The 24448-nt window shown below is 39.7% G+C and overlaps 2 protein-coding genes across 4 annotated transcripts in view; both read left to right on the forward strand.

Annotated features, from left to right (window-relative positions):
* Positions 1-8285, forward strand: part of cope (COPI coat complex subunit epsilon) — a 10731-nt gene extending 2446 nt beyond the window's left edge. The window contains exons 2-11 of one of the 3 annotated variants that reach the window (XM_084355665.1): positions 442-637; positions 801-863; positions 1016-1116; positions 1449-1601; positions 2350-2403; positions 2670-2751; positions 3957-4112; positions 6237-6305; positions 7327-7401; positions 7914-8285. In XM_084355665.1, coding sequence (XP_084211791.1) covers positions 442-637; positions 801-863; positions 1016-1116; positions 1449-1601; positions 2350-2403; positions 2670-2751; positions 3957-4112; positions 6237-6305; positions 7327-7401; positions 7914-7967 — 1003 coding nt within the window. In that variant the 3' untranslated portion in view covers positions 7968-8285. The remainder of the gene's footprint in view (positions 1-441; positions 638-800; positions 864-1015; positions 1117-1448; positions 1602-2349; positions 2404-2669; positions 2752-3956; positions 4113-6236; positions 6306-7326; positions 7402-7913) is intronic. The other 2 variants (XM_084355666.1, XM_084355667.1) reach the window with 2 other exon arrangements.
* Positions 8286-9170: 885 nt separating this feature from the next.
* cers1 (ceramide synthase 1) overlaps positions 9171-24448 on the forward strand; it is a 33115-nt gene continuing 17837 nt past the window's right edge. The window contains exon 1 of the mRNA XM_084354221.1: positions 9171-10405. Coding sequence (XP_084210347.1) covers positions 10157-10405 — 249 coding nt within the window. The 5' untranslated portion in view covers positions 9171-10156. The remainder of the gene's footprint in view (positions 10406-24448) is intronic.

The raw sequence follows: 24448 nt of genomic DNA on the forward strand, positions 1-24448 counted from the left end.
CCCCATCCTTGAATTATTTTTTAATTTAAACTGATTGTTACTTTGGGTTTCTTAACCAGTTAACCAATAAAAAATAATTTCAGTAACTAAGCTTTACTCTGAATTATTTGCCTGAGGAAGTCTGTCACCATTTTCAAAACTTGGTCATCAACTTATTATTATTATTATTATTATTATTATTATTATTATTATTATTATTAATAATAATAATAATAATATTTTCTATTATCCTGTCACTGCCTGTCCTTACCTTTGTTTGTTTTCCTCTGTTCCTTATACATTGAGCTGGTATGACTGATTGTTTGTACATTATACTGAACAAAGATACATATTCTATTTAGGGCAAACAAAACATACTTATTATATTTGTATATTTGATCCATCTAATTAATTAACTCAGCCCATAATGATCTTTAACTGCATTTCTTTAACGCCCACCAGTGTTGTTGTTGTCGAACTCAATCTCCCACAATCCTCGGTAGCCAGCAGGAAGGTGACGTATTTGTTCTACGTGTCCGGAAGTTCTGTAGTCAACATGGCGGCGCAGCAGGGAGATGTTGATGAGCTCTTCGATGTGAAAAATGCCTATTATATCGGCAGTTATCAACAATGTATTAACGAGGCTCAGAAGGTGAAGGTGTGTATCTAAATGTTATCGGCTGAATATGTTAAAATATACTGTTTTCTTCACCATTCTGCCTAACTGCAGCCGACGTCGTTCTCGAGCAAACAGTGCTAAACATGGTAGCGAATGTTTCTGTGTAAAATATTTAACTTCAGCCTGTGTTTCCTCTTTAAAGCCGTCATCACCAGAGAAGGAGACTGAACGGGACATGTTTTTGTACAGAGCATACATCGCCCAGGTAAACAGCGTTTTTTTGTCATGTAGAAATGTGTGTCAGGCTCAGTGTCTTGTCATTAGCTACAGTACTGAACATTAACTGCTGTCAAAGTTATTTGGCAGGTTAATTAAAGACCTGCTCGCCCTCACCTGTTGTGTTTTGTGCTATCGCAGAGGAAGTATGCTGTAGTCCTGGATGACATCAAGGGCAGCTCCCCACCCGAGCTTCAGGCTGTCAGGATGTTTGCTGAGTATCGGTCCAGTGAAAACAAACGGTAAGAGCTTGTATCTGACGTTTACGTTCTCTGTGTTATTATGCTGCATATTCAGTGCCTCAATACATCCATTAACATTTAAAGCAGAGGAGTTTTCAATCAGTATCAAAATTAGACTAAGTACAAAACTGCACACACAGTTACATTCGCTATTCTTTGGTACTTTAATGTCAAATCCATGTTGCAGATGAATGAAGATTAAAGTGTGGAGATTACTAAACAGCCTTTCTAACTGTCTCTTCTTCTAACCCGATTGTGATTAAAGGATTCTCTCAAGTTTTAAGTCCTCTTTGTCTTCACAATGTCCCCATTGCTGCTTTTCTTTACCACAGGGATGCTATTGTTGCTGATCTAGACAAGAAGATGGCAAAGAGTGTGGACGCTGCCAACACCACCTTCCTCCTCATGGCTGCCTCCATCTACCACCATGAGATGAACAGTGATGCTGCTCTCAGGACTCTGCACCAAGGAGAAAGCCTGGAGTGGTACGAAGGGATTTTTACTATTTTTAAAACAAGTTTAAGCAAGATTATGTTTGCCAGACTTTCCATTGTTAATGTTAATATAAGCACCATCATCTCATTCTCAATTAGGTAGAAGCCTTCTGTCAAAACAGGCTGACGTTTCCAAAAAGCATTGTAATGGAAGTTATCTCTAGCCACATAAGTAGAATCAGTTTTTTGTGTTTGAACACATTTCACTCTACAGAGGGCAATAATTGTCACAATAATATATTAATTGTAAATTCACAATTAAAGGGGCATTATGTAGTTATGGAGAAGAAATTCAAACTCAAAATTTTAATATTTACAATATTCACAAGGTAACAATACAAACTGAAATAAACAAGCTGTTCCCAGAGGAAAATAAGGTCCCTAGAACACTGTTTAAAGCCAGAAAGGTGGCAGGGTCCGCCAAATATAAACAAAGTAAAACAGTATGAAGTTGTTTATTCAGTCATGAAAAAAGAGTTTGTTTATTTAGTTGGTTTCTCTTCTGATTAAAATTTCTTCCCCAAAACTACATAGTGAACCTTTTTGAAGTGTTAATGCACAGGCTAACCATGGTGAAGAAGTGTGGATTTCTCTCAAATGGATAATTTCATTCTTGACTCAAGACACAAGACTAACGTTGGCATGTGTATGACAGAGGGAGATAACAAAATTTGCTTTCTGAAGTCATTATACAGTCTGAGACTGACTAAACTGACCTGACCATTTGTTTATTTTTCAGCATGGCCATGTCCATTCAGGTGTTGCTGAGTCTGGATCGTGTTGACCTGGCGAGGTATGGCAAAACAAACAAAACCAGGGACTAATTTGCATTGATTTAGGACAGCTTTGTTGTTTGAATGCACATGGAAAATATTTAGATGCTTTTTGAATGAGTCATTTGACTGTGGAAAGCTTAGGCTCTCTTAAATCCTACTGTATGTATATTTAAGTCTTGACCCATATAATGAGAGACTTTGCATAACCAAAAGTATATATTGTCTCTTTGAAATGGGTACGTGTTCTCTAATAACAATAACATAATGTTCTTCTCATTGACAGGAAAGAGCTGAAGAAGATGCAGGAGCAGGATGAGGATGCTACTCTAACTCAGCTGGCCACAGCCTGGGTTAATATTGCTGTGGTGAGGAGGCCAGCATTCCATTAAGTCTGTATAATATCGCAATGATACACATTAGGGCTGTACAATATATTGTTTCATCATTGTGTAATGTCAAGTAAGGCAAATTAACTGCTACAACTTTTGCTGCTTGATACAAAAGGAAAACTTGCACAGTTCTCATTTTTCTTGATTAATCTACAAGAGACGTCTGTCTAATATCACATAATTAAGTCAGATTTAAGGGTTCTTGGAAACACGGGAGTTTGTGGCTTGTGAGTGACATGCGAGCTCTGCATGCACAGCGAACCACCAATCAATATTTTTATTAATCAATTTATCATTGATAAAATGCACTCCCCTGCATAATCACCCCAATCACTCTGCCATGATTGATTATTTTGATATAGAGCTGTTTAAGTTATCTAAATTCCTATATGCCACATAGCAATACATATCGCAGAAAACCAAAAAATCGCCTTCGGCTTTTTCCCGTATCATGCAGCCTTAATACACACCTTTGAATAATGAATAAAAGCTAAATCATGAATAAAAGATTATCAGCATCCACGTTCATCTATCTGACTGAAGCTGCCAGTCAGGTTTGAAATAATTGGCAGACAGGGTAGTACATATGTAGCTTGGTGCAGTATGAGATTGGCTGAACTAGTGATGCGTGTCTGTCATATAAATGAATGGCCCAATAATGGTACATTTATATTATCGGTTATTGTCCAGTGATGAAATTTTAGCTGATATATAGAGCTGATAATACGAAGACAAATTGATCGTGAAGTTAGGGTTAGGGTTAGGGTTAGGGTTAGAGTTTTAACAACAAATCTTACTCGAGCTAGAGTATATTAAGTCATCCAGTTTTGCTCACTACATTGTAGCCTTTCTTACCCTCAAGTTTGCATAAACTACAGGTTTCTGAACTTCTTTTTCAAATACAAAAATGTGAAATTATCTGTTATTTATCTGTATTGGCCAAGAGACATAAGTAATTATTGGTATCAGCTGAAAAATAAACCAATGTAAGGCCATGCAAGAAGAGTTTTGCTCCACTTGAATGCTCATATTAAACACTATAGCTTTTTCCAGTTTGTGTGGAGCAATGGGTACCCCTGACACCATTTAAAAACAGCTGGGGTTGTGCACTTATTGTGGGTTGTTATTTCACCCTCATAACTGCTGAACACATTTAATTATATTGGTGCTTGTTGTTCCAGGGTGGAGAGAAGCTGCAGGATGCCTACTACATTTTCCAGGAGATGTCAGACAAGTACTCATCTACACTGCTGCTCCTGAACGGGCAGGCAGCCTGTTACATGGCTCAAAACAAGTGGGAGGAGGCTGAGGGAGTGCTACAGGAGGCACTTGACAAGGTTAGATGACAATGGATTGTATGTAGCTCTCTTGTTTTTGCTGTTCATCATTCATTACCTGACACACTGAACACAATTTGGTGTACACACACGCACGGTTTATTCAGTTAAAGCTCTCAGCGGCTTGTTTCTGAGACTGGTATTAGATTCGTATCCTCGGTAATTAAATCCTTAATGGATCCTCGCTAAACAAGCAGAGTTTTGCCGGGGGAACTACGTAATATGGATACAAAATTAAACCTCATTATATGATGCATTAAAACATATTTTGGAGTAAGCTAAGATTAAAAATGGGGGGCTGGGTAAAAGAAACAGTATTGTCTGGTTTTTGGGAGATTTTGCTGTTTGAAATGTAAAGTGAGGATTTTTATTTAATATTCCTCACTGTTGCACCAGCTTTTTTTATGTGATGACGCAGCACAACAAGCTAATGTTAACTGAAATTCATTGTGAAATGCTTAACATTTGTTTGTGAATCAGGTTTGTGTAATGCTTGATTGATCTTTAGATAAGGTGTATCAACGCAGCCTTCAGGATGAACAATGTGGTCAGCCATTATGAAATAGTTCATTCATTATTCAATAACTGTTTTAATGTTCTTCAAACAGCCTGTTTCATTCAAGCTACCGTATGTGTTAGACACTGGCAACCAAAGAGGGGGACGCAAACAACCTTTAGTGAAAGAAAGGAAGCAATTTGTCTCAAAATATTTTAAAGATCTGCTCCGTACGTCTATGTCTGGCATAGTTTTTGCAGACAAAAAGGCTTAATTGCTGCTTTAAAATAGCACCTATTTCTTCTCCCTCATTAAAAATTCCTGAATATATGAATATGCTAATTTTACATATTTTTGTAGTATAACTTGTAGTATAACTGTTGGACACAAGATGTCTCCTACATCACTGTTAAGTCCATTCTCAGTGTATATGCACTGGAGGCTTCAAGTTTCCACATCACACGTGTGTTTGCTGAGTATCTGGCCTGGATTGGTTTTTAAACCATATGTGATGTCACAAATCATGCTTGTAGGCCCGCATCTTAAAAATCTGATTTTCAAATGTGCACACAGAAATGTACTTTCAGCCATGAATGTGAAAACAGCTTTTTAGTGTCAAACTCTGCACAGACATAATTTTACACGGAGAAGCTCAAACATTTATCTGTAGGAACAAGAAGAAAAACACATTTTGGACTGGAGGGTGACTTTTAAATAATGAGACTATTTTTTAAGGCAGGTTTTTCCTGTACTGTGGATTGTTTCCCTCAACAACCTAATGTGTGATTTGGAAATCTTCAACTTCTCCCGTTATAACAGCAGATGGCACCACGTACTCTTTTGTTGTCCACAGTTGTTTTACTTTATCTATAAGGACACCGTGTTTGACCAGTGTACACTGTGTGTTTTGTCTTTTAAAGTTTTTCCATTTTAATTTTTAATACTATATAAATATTAAATATGCATTGCTCTTTCTCACTTTTGTGAATATTGCTGCTCTCTGTCCTAATGGATGTGATCTATGTTTGACATCTCAGGTCTGTTTTTGAAGTTGTACAAACACTGTCACACTGAATCACACAATCCAGACCTGAGAAAACTCAAACTAAATCAACTGTTTAGGTTAACTGAAGTGAAGCTTTTCACAAATGTCCATCTTTTCTGAGCTTCCAAGCCAAGCTCAGTATTCCTACTTCATGAGGCCGGCCATTCATTGATGACTTGATTGGCCCAGCACAAAGTTTACTGGTTAAATCATTACAAAGTGACGATCATCCATTGATGTTATCTTTTACTAAACAAACAGAACATAACGGTAAAATGTGACTGATGAATGTCAGTGCTCACGTTCTGCTAAGAAAAACCAGAACAAGGTTTTCATGGTGATACGTGGACTAAATAAAAGGAAAGATAAACAGAAGTTCAAGGGTTTCATATATGTGGAAATATGAATGTTGGGAGCACATTTGACTGAATATCTGTTCAGAAGCTGTACTTGTGACACAGAAAATTAAAGTTATTCATCTCATTCAATGACATTTAAAACATTTCACCGTCTTGTCTCCACTTTTATGTTTCTATTGCCATCCTGTTAACTCTCCGTCCGTCTTTCTCTCGTCCCCCTGCAGGACAGCAGTCACCCTGAGACGTTGATCAACCTCATCGTGCTGACCCAGCACCTTGGCAAAGCTCCCGAGGTGAGACTTTGAACCTGAAGCTGTTAACGAAAGCAATGCTTTAACAGTGTCCTATAGATAAACTCTGCCTCTGTCAGAGAGATTTGAAAAATCTTTTTCCAATAACAATCTGCTCTCAACAGTTCAGCATGCTCCTCTCAGCAATTTTATGCGTGTTTGCTTTGATTAAACCAGGCAGAAGCAATCAACCAAGCAATTTTTGTTGATTGCGTTTGTCTTCTATCATGAAAAGTGTTGTCTAAGCTTTTCTTCTGGTCTGGTTTAGTGCTGTGTAAGATTGATACAGCCTGGAACTCAGAGTTCATGAGATAAAGGCTCAATTATCTGTCTTTAAGTGTGATGGGCGTGATCGTAACGTGATAGAACACTGACCATTGACTCAAAGCCGTCATATAGATGTTTCCAGCTGTGATAACCACTGATTAGCTAGTCTCTCTCAAGGTTAACAAGAATTAACGTTGATGATTATTGCAAATGGGACTAATCCTCAGGTATTGTAGTAAAGAGTAACTTTTGAATGAACTGTATTTTTATGACTTCCTGACTACGAATTGTATTGCATTTGTTTTCTGCCCCCTGTCGCTATTACTCATTACTCAGGTCCTAAAATTTTACGGGAGCAAAGCTATTTGACCACTGTACAAAGATCAGCAATATCTGATGCACCTACTGGCCTAGAAGCTAACTAAGTCATTGTTCTACCAAACCTCAGACCCTTTTTGTTCTGTAACATTAAATATTAAATATTTGACTGTGCAAACAACCTTATCGCCTTTTCCAAACCGAGCATCACCCACTTCAAACAAATGAGAAGAGCACAGACAACAACAAAAACAAAACAAACAAAACAATTTTAATTTTGTCAGACACATCTGTGTTTTCAGGCTGTTTGCTGTAGACAAAGCTGCATAAGCTTTTCTCTGTTTTTAAGGTTTAAAACTATGCATAAAAGTCTCTTTTGGCTCTAATCAACTATTGTCTCTTTCTAACTTTTACGTGATCTGTTTACGTCTGTCCTCAGGTAACCAATCGGTACCTCTCTCAGCTGAAAGATGCACACAGAGCCCATCCATTCCTCAAGGACTATTTAGCCAAGGTAACTTGCTCAAGTCTGCATTTGTTTATTTTGTTCTCTCCATTTTCCTTTTTTGTTTTTAAATTGTTCTTTTTTAAAAGCTTTTATTTCACTGTTTGTTTTCTTTTGTAATTACATGTTCAAAATAAAATAAAAAATCTATTGATCAATCAATGCTTTCCGTGCTCAGGCCCACCTCTGACCTATGGCCAGTGCTATTTCAGTTCACAAGATCCACTCACACTTGTTGATAAACCTTAGTAACCCTGACTGTGTTGTAATTTCATTACCTGGATCGGTTGTTTCTGATAGTTGTGCAGCAGGTGTCCTTGAAAAGTCAACAAGAGGATTAAACTGAATATTTAGCCTTTGCCACACATTTTGTTGTAATCACACAGGAGTGCAGAAGTAAACAAACATGGTAAAACTGGGTTATGCTGTTATGAAACACAACATGCAATGCACAGCTGTTCCTGTGGTCAGATGTTTTTCCTGGTGTTGAACTGTTTCCTCTTCTCTTTGTTTTCCTGCAGGAGAATGAGTTTGACAGACTAGTGATGCAGTACGCTCCCACTGCCACAGCATAAGACATCTGCTCAGACCTCAGTACAACACCATGAAGCATCAACAGTCTCTTTCTCTCTAACTTGCAAACCTGTATTTGTTTTTGATATTTTTACTTGTATTATTTAAACCAGACCGGAAGTCTTGTGTTCCTTTTGGGTGCAGATGAAACATGTCTGGCTTTAGTATCCATGCTTTATAGATTTGCATTTCTCCTATTGAAAATTAGGGGTAGATTGATTATCGGGGCCGATATTCAACATTTTTACGATTATCGGTATCAGTGTATTTTTGTGTCTGATTGCCGATAAATTAAAAAAATAAAAAACTCCTTTCTGTGGTCTCTGTGTCCACAACCCTTTCTGAGCTATTCACGAGTAATAGACGATCAGCACTGTATAATCTCAAATTGCTTGCTAAAGTTATCAAATAAATGAAGTACCTACAAATTGTACATAAGTGGAGTACTTGAGTAAATTGTAATAGGTTACATTCCATCACTGGTCCTTCCCGACTTTGAGACCTAGGCCCCGTGTCCAGATAGCATTTTTTTCTGAGTGCCAGCATCTTTTTCTACGAGCGCTCTCAACTTTTCAGAAAGGAGCTGGTGATGTCACTGTTTATTCTTTTTCTTACTACCGTATTTTTGTCTCCTATGGATCATGTCATACACGCCGATCCTCCTTGTTCTGACGTTCGATTTGAAATAAAAAAACAAACAGATAGTAAACCTGCAAAGGTGCCGTGTCAATCATACAGCACCACCAGCGCTATGTAGACACAGCCCTCTAGAGTCTTATTTTTTCTGTAAATTTACTATTTAATTTCCAGTTATCGGTTATCTGTCTCCTGGATTACTAATAGTAATCGATAGTGGCCCTGAAAAAAATATATCGGTCGACCCCCTATTGAAAATCAACTGTTCTGTTTTAAATGAGCATTCCTTTTGAAATGATAATAAATGTTTAATACCCGTGTTGTGTTTGAAGTGTGGTTTTGTGCTGTGCATGCAAACATCACGAATTAAAGCCAAAGAAATCCCATTTGTGACAAATTAAAGCGGTGCACGACTGAGGTGTGTTGCATGCAGTCATGTCTGAAGGGCTCGTCTGCTGCACTGTCTCTTTAAGTCATCCTCATTAACCCTCCGTGGTTCAAGCAGCGGGTTCAAAAAGAAGATAGCGGCCCTAATTACGTCACGCCCCTCGGCCTTTTTTTCCTCCTTTCCGTATAAACGTACGCTGTCCTCTTTTTGACGTACCAGTTGATTCTCATTGAAAGCGGAGCGCCGCTTGTCAAAACGCAGGCTTGAACACGTTGAAACAGCGCAGAGCAGCAGCAGCAGTCTGAAGACGGAGAGAGAGAGAGAGAGAGAGGGAGAGGGAGAGAGACAACAGCCTCCTCACAGGATAATATCCTCCTGTTTTATCCTGCTTTCTCTTCGCTGGGATAACTTGTGAGACCTGCCGGCTCGACGGGAGCCCGCTCCAGAGACGTTATATAAGGCGAATAACGGTTAGAGATGAGCGCGTACGTACGTATAGCGGCACGATAATTGCATGTGCTGTCTGGGCTCGGCGCTGGGAGAAAAAAAAAAAAAAAAAACCGACTCAAACGCTACCCCCTTTCGACTTGAATCGTGTACGTATGTATCTGTGCTACATCACGTTTTAGGTTACTTATTAGAGCGGCTAGCTGGGGAGCTGCTGCCAATGCTGGCCCATTCACTATTGTGTGCGTATGATTGAACTTAGCTAGGCGGCTAACCAGGACGCGCTGCTGCTGATGAGCCCGTGTGTGCGTAGCGGAATGATGATCAGAAGAAACCTCCAGCAGACAGACGCTAAGGGCTCAGATTAATCATCGAAAGCCCATTTAATAATTACTTTGTGTTGATTATCAAATACGGCTACACAGCCGAGGTGTCTGTTCGGACCCGGAGGGCCCTGCTATCTTTCATAAAACTATCCTGAAGGCGAGGAATGGGCCCATGCGTTAATATGGAAAACAAAGAATTAACGTTAGGCTACTGAGGAGGTTAAGCTGGTTTAGATAAGCCTGTTTTAGCGTTTTTAGGTGAGCTAGCAAGCTGGTTGACGGATTATTCACGCACAGTCTGGACAGTGCTCCTCCCTGCGCTCCCTCTGTCCATAAATTGGAGTAATTTTTTGCCCCGGTTTCCACGTTTTTGTTCTCCCTGCGCCGCATCACGATGAGCAGTCACAGCGGGGACGCCGGACCGGTGGAAGTGGAGCCCATGCCGGGATATTTGGACCTCATCACCAGAGCCTCCACCGTCATGCTGGGCGCATGGAGAGACTGTAGCAGTTGTGGGCTGGAGCTCTCCAAACGGACTCTCCTGGATAACGCATACATTACCTTGACCGAAATCGCCCTGTTCTTCTTTTGCGCCTTTTTGTGGACGCAGGTCAGGCGGGGACTGACAGAAAGTCTGTTTAAGGTGGGTGACACACACAATCACAACACGCACAGATCCGCAAGGTTAATTTATTTCCATCCTTAATTAATGGGTTTAGTAGCTCAGTTTCTCTAATTAGAGCCCCAGCACTGCAGAAGTGTGGCCTGTGTCCCTCCCATCCCTCAGGAGTTGCTCCTGAAGGCAAGTGCTCTGGGCAGGCAGAAAGCCCCCCCAGACTGAATATGAGGCAGGTGAGGGAGAGTGCAACATATGTTAACAAATATAAGATCCAGTTGTAGATTTAAGATACAGACAGCAAATACTCTTATCTAAACTTGTGTTGGGCAAACATATGAGCAGAGCAGGTGTAGCCAATAATGATGAAATCCTGCTAAAAGATCAAAATTTTGGTAGATTTTCTGTTTGGCACATGGATCAGATTTCACATACAGACAGGTCTGGTTATTTCATAGGTTTTTTTTTATAGTTATACATGCTTTATAATGACTCCAGCCAGTAAAGTGCCATTCAAACTAAAACCAGAGAGCTGCAACGTCATATTACATGTTATTTCTTCTGGTGATCTAATAGCAGATTGCAAATATTTTGGTGACGGAGCCAATTATTATATATTAAAAGACTTTCACAGTGTTGTATTATGTTGTGTTATTATTAGTTGCAATGACCTTTAAATGAACAAAAACACCGTGTTTTTGTTTTTGTTTTTACAAACACTTTATTATAATTTCAAAACTGTTATGTCCCGTAGGACATAAAACTTGATAGAAACTTGAATAACACTAATATGATGGAAATCCATGTTGGAGATAAGCAGCTGCACACAGTTGATAACAGTCAATTTTCATACCACAGTATACCTTGAAACTGTTTTACCGTTGCACCCTTATGTATTAATGTTGTAAAATAATACATTTTCTGGAAATTCAGTTACACTATGACTGAATACAATAACCAGAAAGGATTTCCTGATTTGAGCTGATTTAATGAATAAAATATCTGACAATTCTTCACACTGACCCAAAAATCTGATACAAATCTAATCGCTATCCCTCAGTCTAACACATTGGTTTGATTGCCCACAACAGGCAAATTCACCCCGAGTTATTATGTAAATGAACGGCTGCTTCACTTTAAATGGTATGACAAAGTCCTTCCCAGGTAGATCATGTTTCCTACAGCATCCACATTATATTAGTGGCTTTATTTTCAGAAATGAGACCAACAGAAACATGCTGCTATAATGGCATTCTTATGTTACCTGGAATATGCACTAACAAAACTGTAAAGTCTCCAAAAGCAGCATCATAACAATTCTTACCACATTTCTTACCACAAACACTCAGGCCATGCTCTGACGGACTAACCCTACGCCCAGGTCTCCTATATTCCCTTCATTCATCTAAATCCTGAGCACCTCCACCCTGATTACCAGGGAGGGGCCCTTCTCTACAGATAGCCTGGATGTGGCTCAGTGTCCTGCCATGGCCGTGGGTTGGGGGTGGAGTGTCTACATGCGGTAGATGCTATGATGATGCTACGGCTAATGAGCTGTAGTTGAGGGCCCCATGTGTGAAGCCAGATGTGGCCTGAGAATGCAAGGAATGAGGCCTGTTTTCCCTTTTACATTATGTATGTGTGTCTAGGTGTGTGACTCACTGACTCCTGTCCTGTGGAATAGTATGGGATGGACCCCATTTAAGGCCAGGTTACTAGAAAGGCTGTGTGGGATGAGGTGAGATTTTTCATGTCGGGTGAAGTTAGAATGTGTGTCAGTGTACCCTTGGTTATTTAGAGCATGTGTAATACCACCTTTACAGTGCTTACATTAGGGATGACGGGGATGGGTTCAGTGTTAGGTCAGCTGTGCTGAGCTAATGCAATACGAATATTGCTTTCATACATAACAAAAGCTGAGGTGGGTCGTCAGAAGAGTACAACTACATTTTCTGAGGTCTTATTTGAACTCAGCCCATTGAACAGACTTGAACAATACAGGATGTTTTCTCACTCGTTAAGCTGGATGTTAAGTAAACCACGATGCATATAATACCTTGTCATTAATGATTGAATGTGCGGTTTTCACAGGGTTGAAGTACACAATTTGCTTTCGGCTCTGATTGAATGTGCGGTCTCACAGTGTTGAGCTACGAGCTCTGATATAGATTAAAGTGGCTGAGCTGTCATAGAGTATGAGCGCAATAAATGACAGCATGGACAATTGTAAGTACACATTCTTAATTAGGTCGAGAGCTCATGAAACCGTAAGGAAATTAAATGTTAGCTTAGACATCAGCAGACAAAGCACTGTGTAATCGTATCCTGTCGTGATCTTGTGAAGACTCATGATCTGACATGAGAGGAATGAAATTTGATTCCTCTGACATACTATGAAAATGGAGCTAACGAGATCACACATGCATCAATATGTCTGTCAATCATAGAAATGGACATTTGTTTGTTTGTCACACCATGGAAATCCTTGAATTTATTAACAGTAGGACCTATTTCTTGTTGAGATACAAAGCTTTGGCTGTCATTGTACGTGTTCACAAGGGTGTTTTTGGTGCTTCCCAGCATCGGCTGCTTGATGCCCGCCTACAACCGCAAAACTCTCCTGGCTGCACCTGATTGGACAAATGCCACTTTTGGCTGTCTACTCGACTCATCAGGAACTTTCTCTGATATCAAGAAGCAACAGCTCACTGAAATGTTTTCCTGAGGACATTTTAGGCAAGAAATAGCCATGCAGCCACCAAATCTGTCTTCATTTTGACTCTACAACAGTTAGTTTTTATAGTTTTTTAGGAGGTTCTGAGGCAGCAAGTCGTGCGCGATGCCCTTGGTTTGCATAAAGTTGCTTAGACTTACACTTTATGCAAACAAAGTGCAGGCAACACAACACAACACCCTGTCTCTTGAAACGCAACACAGCGTTACTAGAATTCTTTGCACGACTGCTTACAAAGACAATGAATGAGATCCTGTGGACATGTACCATCAGGAATGACTTCTCCTAATTCTCAAATGTGTTGATATGCCACTTTTCTTGATCTTACATTATAGTAAATTGAATATTTTTGTTTTTGGTAAAACAAAAACAGCACACTTTATCACATCACCTTGTCCTCATGGATATTGTTATAGGCCTTTCCCCTGTATTTCTGTTGTTTTGTTGACCACAACAAGAAAAGAATGGATCAGTATTAAGTGTTAGTTTGAACCCTGATTTGTTGTCTAAGATCAAGCTCTACTTGCTGAAGCTGCTGGTGAATTTTATAATACATCTGCCACAAGAGTTGATAGATAAAAATAATTAGTTTCCTGTTTTGTTACTTACAGTCTTCCCGGTCATGTTTGAAGAATGAAAGTTGACCCACTTAAAATCTCCACTTACTCTGGTCCTCATTTTCCACTGAACAGTCAGATTCAGAAGATGAAAGCAAAGATACTTGTTTGTTTTATATTAATGTTGACTGTTGTATGCTTATGCTGCTGTACTCGATAACAGCAGCCAAACCTTGTTAGAATGTGTTACCTATTGAGACTCATGCCTTCTGGTAGAGCCCACACACTGTCAAAAGGGTCCACTCTGGACTTTCTTAAAGGGATACTCATTTTTCTGCATTAGGAAGATTTATATGACAGCACACTGCTAGACATAAGACTGTGAATGGATGCTTGCGCTTATGAAGGCTGTCCAAAAGCTAGGAAATAAGGTCAAGGTCAGAAAACCTTGGTAGTCTTTTGTATATAGTATCAGCCTCCACCTGGTACCATCGTTTCACATGTCAGTGAGCATGCTGTTTGGTGAGGTATAACCAGCGTGTTGGGGTGGCTCCTGTGCACAGTGCTGCGTGGAGGAGTGAGTGGTTTTAATCATCTTTCACTTTTGGTTTGATGCTGTACCTTTTTCAGGTTAAATCAAACAAACGTGTTGATAAGCCACTTGAGCTCTGCTGTTCCATGAAGACACATCACAACCTTCTGACTCATCTATTGGCTCTGCTGACACTGGCATTTTAAAATTTTAACGGAAGTCAAACGTGTCCTTTTAAGTCGAGTGTACAAAAGCTTAACATTAATGTCAGGGAAACGGATTGGGAAGTGTTGAAATCCTTCACTCTGCTCTCACGAACTGCTCTCTGTAGAAAATAGTAGTCTTCTAAATGTCATGTCAGCCGAGACTGAAAGTAGCAGCTCTCCTTCCTCATTGTCTTTTAACTCCACTCTGCACACACATCAGTTTATATTTGATTGCATGATTTAAATGGGTGTGTGGTCTATGAGCTGTGCGCTGCATTCATCTGCGTGTTTGTGTTTGTCTTTACAAGTGTTTGAGGTTACAGACACATGTGCCTGTTTGCATACATTTGTGTGTCAGTCAAAATCATGCATTTGCAACTTCCTATGGCAGGGGATAAATAAACTGAGAAGGAAGAGAGAGCTAGAGGAAGGAAGGAATGGAGAAGAGAAGTGGGCTGTGTCGCTACAGCCAAGCCTGCTGACTCAGCATGCAGCAGCCAATCATTAACATAGTTGCACACACTCCCTCACACATGCATATCCTGGTCGAATGGATGTATGCTGTCTCACACACATGCATGCAACTTCTGTTCACTACCTAACTTTTATTTTTATATTAAAGCATGTGTTTTGGAAGAGACAACACGCAAGCAAACAAAGCAGGCAGTGGTCAAATACTTCTTGCAGCAGCAGTTTATAACCTCTCATAAAATGCCTCTCTTAGCCTTTCTCTCTCACACACACACACACACACACATACTCAAAGAAGAGAGCAGCAGTATACTTGCCAGCTCCAGCGTCGTTGCAGAGCTTATCTCCCTGCATAGAGCCGAGTAGCACCCCATCCCCTGCTGTTGTTCTAAATGTGAAAGCAGCCTGAGGTTTGACAAGGTCCCCGACCACAGATCCCAGATCACGTTCCACTAAGCCCCTGCTCATTGTTGTACATTAGAGCCGCAGAGAGAAACCTGATATTGGATTTGTGGTGAAGGGGAAGTGCTATCCATTCAGCCAAAAGTGCCCACTCAGGTGAATCTTGCTTGTAATTTTGACACTGATTGCGAACAATTGTTATGGAGTTCGGTTATTATTAGTCCTGTCCCCTCCTCTCCTCTCCTCTCCTCTCCCCTCCTCTCCTCTCGTGACTCAGCCGTCTTGTTTATCATCACATAGCGTTTAAGCGAGCAGCACTTTCATCTGTCATCACCTGACACATGATCTATCGCTCTGCGTGCTTCAGTTTGTCATACATCATGAATACAGAGCGCTTATGGCTTCACAAATCTGTCAGCCACAGTGTTTCCCACAGAGGTTGTGCTTCAGTTAATCATAATTTGTCACTGTGGTAGATGCAGTTACATTTGTCAAATTATTTGTTTATGTCTTCATCAGCATTAAATAGTATATACATATGATATTTTTGTATGTGTTTAGATTAGAACATGCTTAGTTTCAGTGCCACGATATATTTAAAACCTTGTGTGTCTGCAAAAAGTTAAATATCTGCTGGTTCTCTGCACTGATACTTTAATTTGTGCACTTTGATTGGCTGCCTGTAGGTTCCAACCAGTAATGCACTCAGCATCAAGCTGTCCAGCTCTCCATTTCCTGCAGACATGTTTGGTGGCTTAGTTGTGTTGTTTAGCAGGTGGTTATACCTATCTTTTTGAAGCAATATACTGACAGTTTTTATAAGGTTAGACGGACGGAGCATCAGCAGATGTTATGGTTTTTTAAGACAGCGGGCAACACTTTGAATTATGTATCATTCTCACAAAACATTTGGCAAATTACAGAAAAATTACCCACTCACCTCCTGTCCCGCAGTGCCCTGCTGTTTAACACTCACCCTAGACACGTGAAGACTCTGAACCACAGAGCTAAAAAGTGCCAATTGCCAGAATTTTAGCTAAGTACGCTTCTGCAAAACCACAGATAAGTTCAAGCTGTACGCGTCTCTATGTTGTAACTTTATGTTTGTTTAGGTCCAGTTTTCTATTTCTCTCTTGTCACAATGCTATGCTAATGCTCTGGTTAGGTTTAGGCACAAACACTTTGGTTGTGGTTAGGAAAAATAAATATGGTTTGGCCTGAAATACATCATTTGGTCACCACAAACATGGGTGGAAAGTTCAACAGGTCTCCTTCAAAACAACTGGTTCTGTCGCCGCAAACATGGCTGGAGATGGCCCGACTTCCTGTGAAAAACATCTGTTTTTTGTCACCACAAACACAGCTGGAAAGGTCCCCAGGTCTCCTTAAAAACACCAGGTTCTGTCAGAACAAACACAGCTGGGGATGGCCCAACTTCCTGTGAATCACATCCAGTTTTGTCGCCACAAACACGGCTGGATATGGCCAGACTTCCTGTGAAAAATATCTGGATTTGGTCGCCGCAAATACAGCCGGGATGGTCCACAGGTCTCCTTAAAAAATCTAGTGATGTCACGCTTACAAATGCTGCCACGTAGACTCAAACTGCAATTGCAGCCTCATCTCATAGACGAGATGTTAAACAAGACGTCAAACTAAACAAAACATAAACAATAAATCGACCAATTGAAAAAATAATCAGCAGATTAATCAAATATTAAAACCACCTCTTCTCTTATGCTTTCTGTCAAGAGAAAGAAGACAGTGCAGCCTTCAGGTGTGCTCACACGTTCTCCATATTGTCTATATTTAATTCATCCTTTTGTAGAAAACTTTTTCATACACTGTTACTGGAGTATGAGTCCTAAGCCCAAGTCAGACAGCAGGTCTATCAATTATTTCACTGAAGGCAGAAACAGGGGGGTGGTTGTGCACTCCTTCTTTAACATGGTGAATCATAGCCAAAGCAGCCATATGTACCACCAGCTACAAAGCAGGCTCATGAATCAGCTTTGTTTGCTGACTGTGACAGTCAGACCCCCTTCTGGTCAACTGGAATGTGCTGTAAGGCCTTGACCGCTGCAGAGCTGCTGCTGTGGCTGGCCTCTCAATCTTTTTCCTCTTCCTCTCTCTCTGTCTCTCTGTCTCTCTCTCTCTCTCTCTCTCTCTCTCTCTCTCTCTCTCTCTGTCTCACTTACTTGCCTCCAGATAGACACACTGGACAGGCTGTCGTTAGACAAGAACACACTGTCACTGTAGGCTTCACACTTGGCAGCTGTCTCTCTTCTAACAAGGCCACTCTATAACAGTGTGTGAGAGCGAAGTGGTCAGAGGAAACCAAACTTCATTTTGTCTGCTCTGCACTATACTTCATACACTTTTAGACCATGTTTGTGTGTGTGTGTGTGTTTGTGTGTGTGTGTGTGTGTGTGTGAATGCTTGCCTGTGTGGTTCATTGAAGGCCACAGGGTGTTGATAATGAATTGGCTGCTTCTCTGCACTTTGGTTTTGGGTTGGATCTTGGTAGCATTTTTGGGATGCAATTAGATCAGTTTCTCTGTCCCAGTCTCCCTCTCTCTGTCTGTGGAAGAGACTGGTGCATCTGCATGGACTCACAATCAAAAAGGTTGCACTTTCCTTTTCAAAATGTGATCTGAGTAGTTGCCCTTGGCTCTTCTCCGGTCAAGTCACCTCATCTCACCTTTCTTTCTTTTTTTCTGTCTGTATTTTTTCTGTCTGTATTCTTGATCTAACTTTCATCTGTTGCATCCTGCCCTCATACATTTCCTCTCCTCTGTCTCGTCCCCACCCACTCTTTGGTTTGCATCGCCGCATAGCTCGTTTTCCCAGACCAAAAGGTTGAGAGGGATCGCCCTCACATAAGGCAGTGATTACAGTGGTTGTTATAACAAAATGACTGTAGCCAAGGTATGACTCAGAACACCTACGAAGACCATACTGTCAGATGTGATAATCTGGCAAATATCTTCAGGTGAAGATAATTATGTTATAAAACCTCCACTGTGCTAACAGTGTCAAAATTCTTCTTTTGTAAGAGGTATTGATCAGCCATGGTATACATTGTATAAAGTATTTAAAAGCTGTGAACGGCAAGGGAAATTGAATTGTCTTATATTTGAGGCCATAAGTATTAAATCGCCTTAATATATCATAAATCTATAGGTAACAATGCACAATAAAGGACACAAAATTTTTAGTAGTTACAAGGGAACAAATGAGTAACAAACTATCTGCTAGTCAGACATTAGTTAATTAGTTACTCTTAATCCAATTTCAAAGACTAGCTAATGATTAGTTTATGATTACCTAATTAGGAAATGAGGAGGGAGCAAATCAGAAACAACTTAATATTGATGAATCGTTAGCAAGAATTTCCCTAATAATTGTTAGACTGTATAGTAGATAATGATGAGTTACTAGAGAACAGACTGGTAGATCATATATTACTACATTTCCTATAAACTTGAATATCTGTGAATGATCATTCTGACCACTCTCTTAATGAATCGCTCCTGATTAACTTGGAACCAGCCAGTGAATGGCACAAAACTAGGAACACCTCATTCTTTGCTAACTACCTAACAATTAGTGACCGTTTCTACGGACTCGAAGAGGTGATAGATAATACTGAATTGTGACTTCTTGGTCCCTCATTGCTTCATTATCCTCTTACGAGTTACCTTACCGTGTCCTTTCAAGTAAAGTGGTGCATCATGCTGAATAGTTACGGAGGAATGAATTATTATCTCATGAGTACCTGTCCATTGGTTAACAAGTCTACCTTTCACTTTCATTCCTGACTAATTTCTTAATTAACTAATCATTAGCGTCTCCATAAACTGGAGTTAGGAGTTACTCATTATCTAATGGTTAACTAGCAGTTAGTTACTAATTTGTTCCCAACTTGTCACCTAGTTACTCCTCAAAATTTTGCATCCCTTAATATGAAGTGTTCCCAGGTTTGTAACAATTTGTCAGACATAATGTAGGTTCTAACTACAACAAAACTCATTACATCATGACAATGTTATGTGTTGAAAACTTGTGTGTTGAAGTAAACATGTATGTACAGTAGCGCTGTGACTCTACCCTCTCACTGAAGTTACATAGTGCAGAAACGTGATGGGAGGCGGAGTGGCTGAGACAGACACACCATTCACCCTATTACAAGACACTGTACCATCAAAATGATTTTGATGATGTTAGTCTAATGAAGAAAAGTTACATAATGTTGCTTTAAAATGTATTATTAGGTCATCCTTAATAATGTGCTAGTGCTCCTGAATTAAAAAGTTAGGTGCACCAGTGCAACCATTGTGAAAAGTTAGTCTGGAGCCCAGCTATGCTAGTGTGTTGGAGATGTTTTACTAAGTTTTTAAGTGACCTATTTACAAGACGTTCTTTAGGTAAAAAATAATGTTTAGCCTAATTTATCAAATTCACTTTAGATCATCAACATGAAAAAACCTAAAATAGATACAGATTTATATTGTCCGCACTGGTCTGAAATTCCTCTGTGTACCCAGAGCCCAGAAATGTGTTTCTGCCAGTCTGCCTTATTCCTTGCTGTAACCCATACCTGAACCAATAACCTAACCTTAATCCAGACATCCAATCATTATTCATTAGACAGTCAGTGTAATGAGGCCTATCTGCACTGTCAGAGCTGTAATCATCAGCCTGGAACGAGCTGCTCACTTGTACAATATTCTGGCCTGTTTGAGGTACAAATAATCAAACACACACACACGTTATCACTTGTGTCATGTAAGCACTGTTAATAGTATCGCCCATTCCAAGGGATGAGAATCAACAGGGATCTCTCAATACGACACTATATTAAATCTTATCAACAGATAACTCTGTATTTATATACTCCATAATACATCATTATGTTTATCATAGTTTTTGAATGAACAAGATAACCCTTACAGGCAGATTTCCTGGCACCGCTTGCCAGATTAGTATTTACTATTCAGCTCCATATGTTATTAAGCCAGAAATGTCTTTGTGTTGGTTACATTACAGAATTATGTTTGAAACTTTATTCAGGGTTTACAACTCTGAACTACATAAAAGCACAGAGGACAGTTGCTGCTTGAAGTTTGCCTGTGTGTCATCGTACTCCACATTTGTTTTCACTTTCCACCCCATGTGTGCTCACTTATCATTTTGGCCACTTTGACCTCAGTAAAAAACAATTGCATAACTAAAACAGATTAGCTACAGAGTCATTAATGCACCATAAAAGTCCCTGAATAAGAAATAGTGGTGTGTCATCAAATTGATTTTCCCATCTCTAGTAGTCAACATTGCTGTTTGTCGATAAATGTTTGTGCGAGTGTGTGTTTCTGTGTGTGTTTTAAGCTAGCTTTAGATTATCAGTGGGTGGATAATTATTGTGAGCTCATGAACCTCCGCCTGTTGATGCACACTTAGATTGGCCTGTTGAAAGCTCACTCACTCACTCACACACACACACTGCATTTATACTCATAGACACAGCCAGTCCTCTTTCTCTCTGCGTTGCCAAACGGCATGGGTAGTGCATTATGAATGACGGCCATATGTCTTCTAGTTGTCAGTTTGGACAGGAAGCAGCTTGAGTGAATATCTTAACACTTCGCTGAGACTGTTCCCTTTATTACTCTTAATTTTCCACCATCTTTCTGTAGCTTTAACCATCCTAGAAAATACGAGAATATAAAATAGTTTTCTATTAAGGTAAAGGTTTTGTTCCTTCTGCAGTGTGGGGACATATATGATGGCAGAGACAAAGACAGAGACATCTTTAATAATAATACACTCCGATGGTAGTCTTTGGACTCAAATAAGAACCCTACGACCACACATCACAAGCTTGATGTTCTCTGCTCGGAGCAAAATGAAAAGAAGTGGATGCTCAACTGCATCAGATAAAGAGCTTTCTGTATGCCACTTGAGTATGTGCTGCTTAATACCCTTTCTGTTTTGTTTTGTTTGTTTGTTGTGTGTGTGTGTGTGTGTGTGTGTGTGTGTGTGTGTGTGTGTGTGTGTGTAGCAAATGTAACAGGGTAGGAAAATAATGTTCTGTCCCTGGGGAGAGGACACATGTACCATCTTAGGCAAAAATATAACAGTGTGCTTGGTGAATGAATGTTTGTGCCGACAACAATTCTGCATGATACATTTTCTGATTAGCTCAAGACAATCGTGTTGATTATTGGCAGCACTGCTGTTGCCTATCATGCGTTCAATATGACTGAATGATGTGAATGAGTACTGCCCTATGTTAGGTAGCATTAGCCTTTATGCTGTAGCTAGAGAAAATTAAGATATAGGACTGAAGAAATAATGAAAACTAAAGTAAACTTCATCTCACCAGAGGGTATAATCAAATGTGACAAGCTGAAGAGGCTGTTATGTCATTGTGTAGATGAGAGTCAGTGTTGGACAGCAGGTGATTACATTTTTCTTTGTGTTATCCGTGGGCAGGTGTAAAAATATGCAGCAGTTTAGAGTTTAGATGCTGATTTTTCCGATGTGTGAGAAGCATGTTTTTAAGATAGTCTTGATCAGAGCTGCAATGATTAGGTGATTAATCCATTAGTTGGATGAACGAACATTTTGATAACAGATTAATCTGTTAGTAACTTTTCAATCAAAAATGTACCGACTTCCTGCTTTTTTTGTCATTTGTGATAGTAAATTAAGAGTCTTTTGGTTTTAGACTGTTTGTTGGACAAAAAGAAGCAATTTGAAGACGTCACTTTTAAAGCTCGACTGCTGCATGATTTATTTGGCAATTGCTGATACCGATTCTGATATTAGGTAGTAAAAAGTTATGATATCGAGATATATCAGCTGATATACACATATTTTTGCAGTGATCCCTAAAATGTGGTTATCAGACAAAAATATGTAACGTAAGCATTTTCACTGGGAATCTCATAATTATTTATGAGCCCAAGCATATTTCTCTGCTTTATAATCTCTCTAAAAAAGTTTCCTTATCGACACGTCGGACAACATACAGCTGTTTGACTGTTATATTGGTGATAGGCCAATATTGGCCGATCGTATCGGCCAGCAGATATACTGGTTGGACCCTAGTCATTTTGGACTCTGAGAAATTGTGATAACTAAACGATTAATTGTGAAAAATAATGTGTGAAAAATCAGCAGATTAATCTATAATGAAAACATTCTTCAAATGCCTAGACAGAGTGTAGGTCTACACACATGAATTTATAACCCTTTTCCAAGACACAGTAAACAAGGTTGCTAATCTGTGCTATCATTAAGAGAACATATTTGCTGCTTCACAACTGTGTAACAGTTACAGTGTACGTAAATAAATGCATCCTGTAAAAGCATTTTGCTGTGAAGGCCATGTTCATTTACGTTGATGTGCCAGGAGTTAATTTGATAACCAAGTACGGGGTTAATGCCTCCACTGGGGCAGACTAATAGGCTCAACCTGCTCCAAACAGGTGCACCTCCCCTCTCTCTCTCGCTCTCTCTCTCTCACACACACACATTGTGACACATAGTTATGTGCTGGGAAACCAAGTGCAAGCTCACACATACCCACCCAGTCTCTATTTGAATATGTTTAATGTATTTATCTCACAGGAACTGAAACTGTTTAATTTTGGCTAGAAAACAGTCTTTTGCAGTTCCCTTCCAATGAAGTCATGTGTATAACAGTTGCCAGAACAACTTAATGAAAACAGATTGAAAGCGCTGTGTTTCTTAGTATTGAAGAGGAATTAAGAACCATAGTTCTAGTAATCAAATTCATGGCATTTTGAGGACTATATCGTTGTCTGCAAACACGTGGAACCTGCTGAAAAGTAGCTAGATTTTACACTGGTCATTTAAAAAAAAGTAAGAACTGGGCCTGAAAATTTGCGTGATGTGTAATGCTGAAAGCTAAAGTGCAAAAAGTCAAATGTTTGAGAAGATGTGTTTTTTACATGCCGCCACACACAGCTGCTACAGACTGTCATTTTGTGGTTATTTACTCACTCATGGATGCAAGGTGGCTGCTCGTCCAGTCACGTACTTGTGTGCAAATTAGTTTTCTCGGTGGTGGCGGTGCCTCGTCTAATCGTGTGTTTTTAATCAAATCGCCTTCAAACGTTCAGGCAGCCTCTTGGTTCAGCGTCAGTATTCCTGCAGTGTTGGACAGGCCATCTGGAGTCATGGGAGTTCAACCACATCCATGTAGGAAGACCAAAAAAACCCCATCACATGCTGTTTGTCATGTTGAACTAACAGTTGAACATGTGTTGCCCTCAGGTGTCTGTTGAGAAAAACAAGTTGAGCATATTTTTATATCTTTTGGGGGCTTTTTTGCCTTTATATTATCTGACAGGACAGCTGGAGATAGTGACAGGAAAGGGGGGAGAAAGTCAGGACGACATGCAGCAAAGGGCCACGATAGTGTTGTAGTGCTTGAGATTGTTCTTGCTCTCGAGTCCGTCTCAGAACCACTTTTTGAAGGTCTCTTTTTGGAGGGGGGTAACTATGGGATAGTAGGGATTTTATTTGACTCAAAGTTTGACCAAAAGATATGTATCATAAATGCATCATCCCATATATATATAAAACAGCACCCTCCAATATGTAACAATTAAGCTTTTACAGTGTTTACAAAAAACAGTAAGCTAAAACCGGATAAGGTTAAAGAATGTCTGTGGCTATAAGCTGCATGCAAAGCAGGACGGCCTAAATATTTGTGTCTTGCTTTTACTTGGGATTTTCCACCTGCAGATGTAACTAAGAATGTTTCATCAAGTTAATTTTAGCTGTTGCTGTATACAAACATCAACTATATTTAAATAAGAAACAGGTTTTAAACCATCTGGTACCTTGATCTTACTTGCACATGTCAGTGTAGACTGTTTGTGTATTCTTCTCAGTTTGATTCAATTACTGAGTGACTTTTCTCCTCTAAGTCAATCACATTCCTCTTCTGTCATCGTTATCTGATTGATCAGAGGCCGTTGCAGAATGTCTTTCATCTGTGGTGCATTTATTGAGTCACATAACAGTTAACAGTGGACTCATCCCCCAGTATGCAACACTGTCTGACGTCAATTGCTTCCAGTGAATAGACAAGATATGGATGTCATGGTTGACTGAAAAAGCGGCCATTAACCA

The sequence above is a fragment of the Pagrus pagrus genome (assembly GCF_965226575.1).
Source record: "Pagrus pagrus genome assembly, chromosome: 6".
Taxonomy (NCBI): Eukaryota; Metazoa; Chordata; class Actinopteri; order Spariformes; family Sparidae; genus Pagrus; species Pagrus pagrus.